We start from the raw sequence: 3,891 nt of genomic DNA on the forward strand, positions 1-3,891 counted from the left end.
CCCTCCCCAGCCAGAACAATGGGCTTCTCCAGATGCTGGAGGCGTCCTGGGGGGTCCTGCCTCCCTCGGTGGCCCACCCGCAGGTCTGAGACAGGACAAGATTCAAAGAGCTCCGGGTTTATTGTTCCGGGTGCTGAAGCTTCGGGGGATGGAGCCACATGGGAGCCGGGAGGGATGGGGTCAGGGCCAGGTGCCACTGGGGCCACGCCTGGGGCCAGGAGGAGGGTCCTCTGCAGGCAGCCTGTGTGCCTACACAGTGTCACGTGCCACAGCGTGCCCCACCACGGGTCAGGCAGGCACGGGCAGGGCACTCACATCTGCTGGGCTGGGCAAGACCCCACTCACTGTGGTCCTCAGAAGCCGGTCCTGGGCCTCAGCCTCCCGCAGACCCTCCCACAGACCCTTCCAGAGGACGGGGTGGGGGACTTCTGGGCATTACAGGCAAGGCGGCTGGGCTGATGGAGCTGAAGTGAGCCATGGCGGGGGGGAGGGCAGGGGACTTTCTGGAAGAGGACTGACGAAGGGGGCAGTCACTAGGTGGGGTGCTGCAGGAGTGACCTGGGCTCTGGGGGAGGCTGGACACTCAGGCGCAGAGCCCCCCCGGGGGCTGCCTGGGACAGCGCGATGGCCTCGGTGCCTTGCTGGCTGCTGGAGGACAGGGAGCGGCCGGAGCCGCGCTGGCAGGGGGTGTGGCCCCGCGGGAAGGTGCGGGCGCCCGCTGGCCCCCCGATGCCCCTGCCCGGGAGCGAGCGCTGGCGGTAGTCGCGGTAGTTCTTGGTGAGCAGCGTGTAGAGGAAGGGGTTCACGCAGCTGTTGCCGTAGGTGAGGCAGGTGGTCAGGTAGTTGACGATGCGGGCGGCGCGGGGCGTGAGCGGCTGGGCCCCGCGGTACTGGGCCAGGAGCTGCCACAGCCAGAAGGGCAGGAAGCAGGCCCAGAAGAGCAGCACGATGCCCAGGATGAGGTACAGCACCCGAGGGTTGGGCAGCCGCCGCGTCTCAGTGAAGGAGGCCCTCTGCGACAGCCAGTAGGCCCGGGCCAGGCGCACGTAGAGCAGCCCGATGAGCACACCGGGCCCCACGATGCTGGTCCCGAAGAGCAGCGTCAGGTAGGCGCGGTGGGCGCGCGGGCCCCAGGCTGGCAGGCAGAGGCTCTTGTGGCCCCGGCGGACCAGCCGGATGGCCAGCGTCATGGGCAGCGCCAGCAGCAGTGCCAGCAGCCACGTGCCCAGCGCCAGGACCTTGCGGTAGCCCTTGGAGCGCTGCACGGCGTCCAGCGGCCTGGCCACGGCGGCATAGCGCTCGCTGCTCATGAGGGTCAGGGTGAAGATGCTGGCGTGCATGGTCAGGAAGTCCAGGCTGAAGAGGACGCGGCAGCCCACGTCGCCGAAGTGCCAGTCCTTGGTGATGTAGGTGGCCACGATGAAGGGGATGCTGAGCAGGTAAAGCAGGTCAGCCAGTGCCAGGTTGACGACGTAGACGTACATGGAGGCCGAGGCACGCAGGAAGCGGAACACGACCGCCAGTGTGTACACGTTGCCGGCCACGCCCACCACGCCCATGGCCGAGAGCACCACCCCGATGCAGCCCGTGGCCACCAGGTCTTCCAGGGAGCTGGGCTCCGTCGGGCTGGCCCACGAGCTGTTGAGGGAGGCGTTGGGGGTGCCAGGTGTCTGGGGCACGGTGCTGCCCATGGTGGCCGGCACGGGGACCCTGCTTGCCGGCTCCGGGCTCAGTGCCGTCTCTGCTACCTTACACTGGGCTTGGGGCTGGAGTCTGCTGCTCCTTCAGACAGGGAAGGGGCATCTGCAGGCGACAAGCTTGTCCTGAGGGAAAGGAAGCCCATTAAAGATGTGGGTCAGGCACCCCCTTCGCTCCCATGAGAGGGCACAGTTCCCACTGGGCTGGGGACGCCGGCAGAGGGACGGGGCTGGCCATCTGTCCACACCCCTGGGGGACCCTCCGTCCAGAGCTCCACCCCTTGGCCTCGTTTCCCCAGTCACCCAGGGGACCCAGAGAACCACCTGGACCAGCTGTCCCCTCCCCACCACCAGCCTCAGTGAAAGTCCAAAGGCCTCTGGGTTGACTGGACTTTTCTGAAAATCAGAGCACAGCACAGCAGCCCCCAGGGGTGGGGTCAGCAGTGGATGGAACCAGGAACCCTCCCCAGGCCTCTCTTCCTCATCGGTGAAGGGCAGGGAGGCCATGCGGACCCCAGAGTCCCTTCTCCCAATTTATTTCTCCTGTGTGCTTTGAAAAATACGTTCTGTTCAGACTGCCAAAGTAGTATCTGATGACTTTAGAGTTCAGATAGGAAAATCTGTTTGGTAAAGAGGGGAAAACCCTTGCAATCTTCCTGTATCCGCACGGGAAAAGTGAGCTTTGACTCCTACCTCACACTGCACACAAAGACAATTCAAGGTGGACTGTACCAGCATGCAATAGGTTAAGTCAATTAATTAATCAAGCTCTGCAAGAAACATAGAAGAATATCTGCATGACCTTGGGTAGGCAGATTTCTCAAAAAAAAAAAAAAGCAAGAAATACTTGCAATTAAAAAACCCATCAGGATGATTTAATTAAAATTAACTACACTGAGTAAAAAATGTAAACCATGGACTGGGAAAAGATTGTCAAGAGGCATATTTCAGACAAAGAACTAGCCACCAAAATATACGAAAGAATTACAGATCAATAAAGGCTAACAACTCATTTGGAAGAAAGAGAAAAAAACAAACAAGATTTGAACAGGAAATTCTCAAAAGAGGACCTCCAAATGGCCAAGAAGCACATGAGACGAGGGTAGAACCCCCTCCACCCTCACCAGGGCTGCTGGAATCAGAAAGGCAGACACCGAGCGCTGGGAGGGCGTGAACTGCTGAAAGGCTGCTGGGGCCGCGGGACGGTGCAGCCCCTGCGGAAAGCAACTTGGCACCATCGGTATAGCTGGTCAGGACATGTCCTCTCACCCAGCAAATCCACTCTTAGGCTTGTGCCCAAGACAAATGAGTGCAATGTCCACAAAAGGGAAGAGTGAGAGTGTTCGCAGCAGCTGGAGCTGGAAACCGCCGGGACATCTGCGGACAGTAGAGTGGAGGCAGAAACTGTGACGTCCCCATCAGGATGCTCCAGTGAAGATGGAATTACCCTGCAGTCAACCACACGGTGAGACTCACCTACGCTACGTTGAGCGAAGGAAAAACAGACACAGAGCATACGCTGTGTGATTCTATTTACCCAAAGTTCAGGAACAGGCCAAGCCTCCAGGACAGCATTACCTAGGGGTGTCAACTGGAGAGCACCCTGGGGGATGGCCACACATGTGTAGACACATGTAAAAACGCTCAGATTTGCTCACCTAAGACCTGTGCTTACTGTGTGAAGATTATCCTCCTAAAAAAAAGACCTGAACGGAGAGGAGAGGCCCCTCTAGCAGCCCATCTCCTCGTATCCAGGGATAATACCGGCTCCAGGGTTTCCCCTCTGCACATCCAGCGTTGATACGAGCCCAGGTAAACCCCGGGCATCCATCCGGCATGTCCAAGCCCTCCACGCAGAAGGGGACCTGGGTGCAGAGATGCTGCCCAGGCCCCCTGACCACAGGATCCTGCCCAGTCCCTGGTCTGGGGTTGGGGGGCTAGGGGCCTCCCCTTCCCGGCTGCCGTCCCAGGTTCCAGAGGCTTCCTCCGGGGCTGCTCGGAACCGAGCCGCGGGGCGCGGGGTTCCCCAGTCGAGGGCGCCCCTGCATCTGCTGCCGCGGCGGGATGACCGTCTGCCGGGGACCGCGCCTCGGAGCCCCGGGGAAGGGACGCCCTCGCCGAGCCCGCTCACCACCTCGCCGCTGGCCACCCGGCACTGAAGCGCCGCGCATCCTCTCCAGGACGCAGGGAGGGC

The 3,891-nt window shown here is 61.2% G+C and overlaps 1 protein-coding gene across 1 annotated transcript; it reads right to left on the bottom strand.

The window, feature by feature from the left end:
• Positions 1 to 287: 287 nt before the first annotated feature.
• On the bottom strand, positions 288 to 1,826 carry UTS2R (urotensin 2 receptor). Its single transcript, XM_064494887.1, has one exon. The coding sequence runs from the start codon at positions 1,689 to 1,691 to the stop codon at positions 534 to 536; it is 1,158 nt and encodes a 385-aa protein (XP_064350957.1). The 5' UTR covers positions 1,692 to 1,826; the 3' UTR covers positions 288 to 533.
• Between the last annotated feature and the right edge of the window lie 2,065 nt (positions 1,827 to 3,891).

The sequence above is a fragment of the Camelus dromedarius genome, chromosome 16 (assembly GCF_036321535.1).
Source record: "Camelus dromedarius isolate mCamDro1 chromosome 16, mCamDro1.pat, whole genome shotgun sequence".
In the NCBI taxonomy this organism is placed as follows: domain Eukaryota; kingdom Metazoa; phylum Chordata; class Mammalia; order Artiodactyla; family Camelidae; genus Camelus; species Camelus dromedarius.

Bases quoted from the DNA above. Each gene is read 5' to 3' on its own strand.
- UTS2R (XM_064494887.1), bottom strand. From the start codon at position 1,691: ATGGGCAGCACCGTGCCCCAGACACCTGGCACCCCCAACGCCTCCCTC.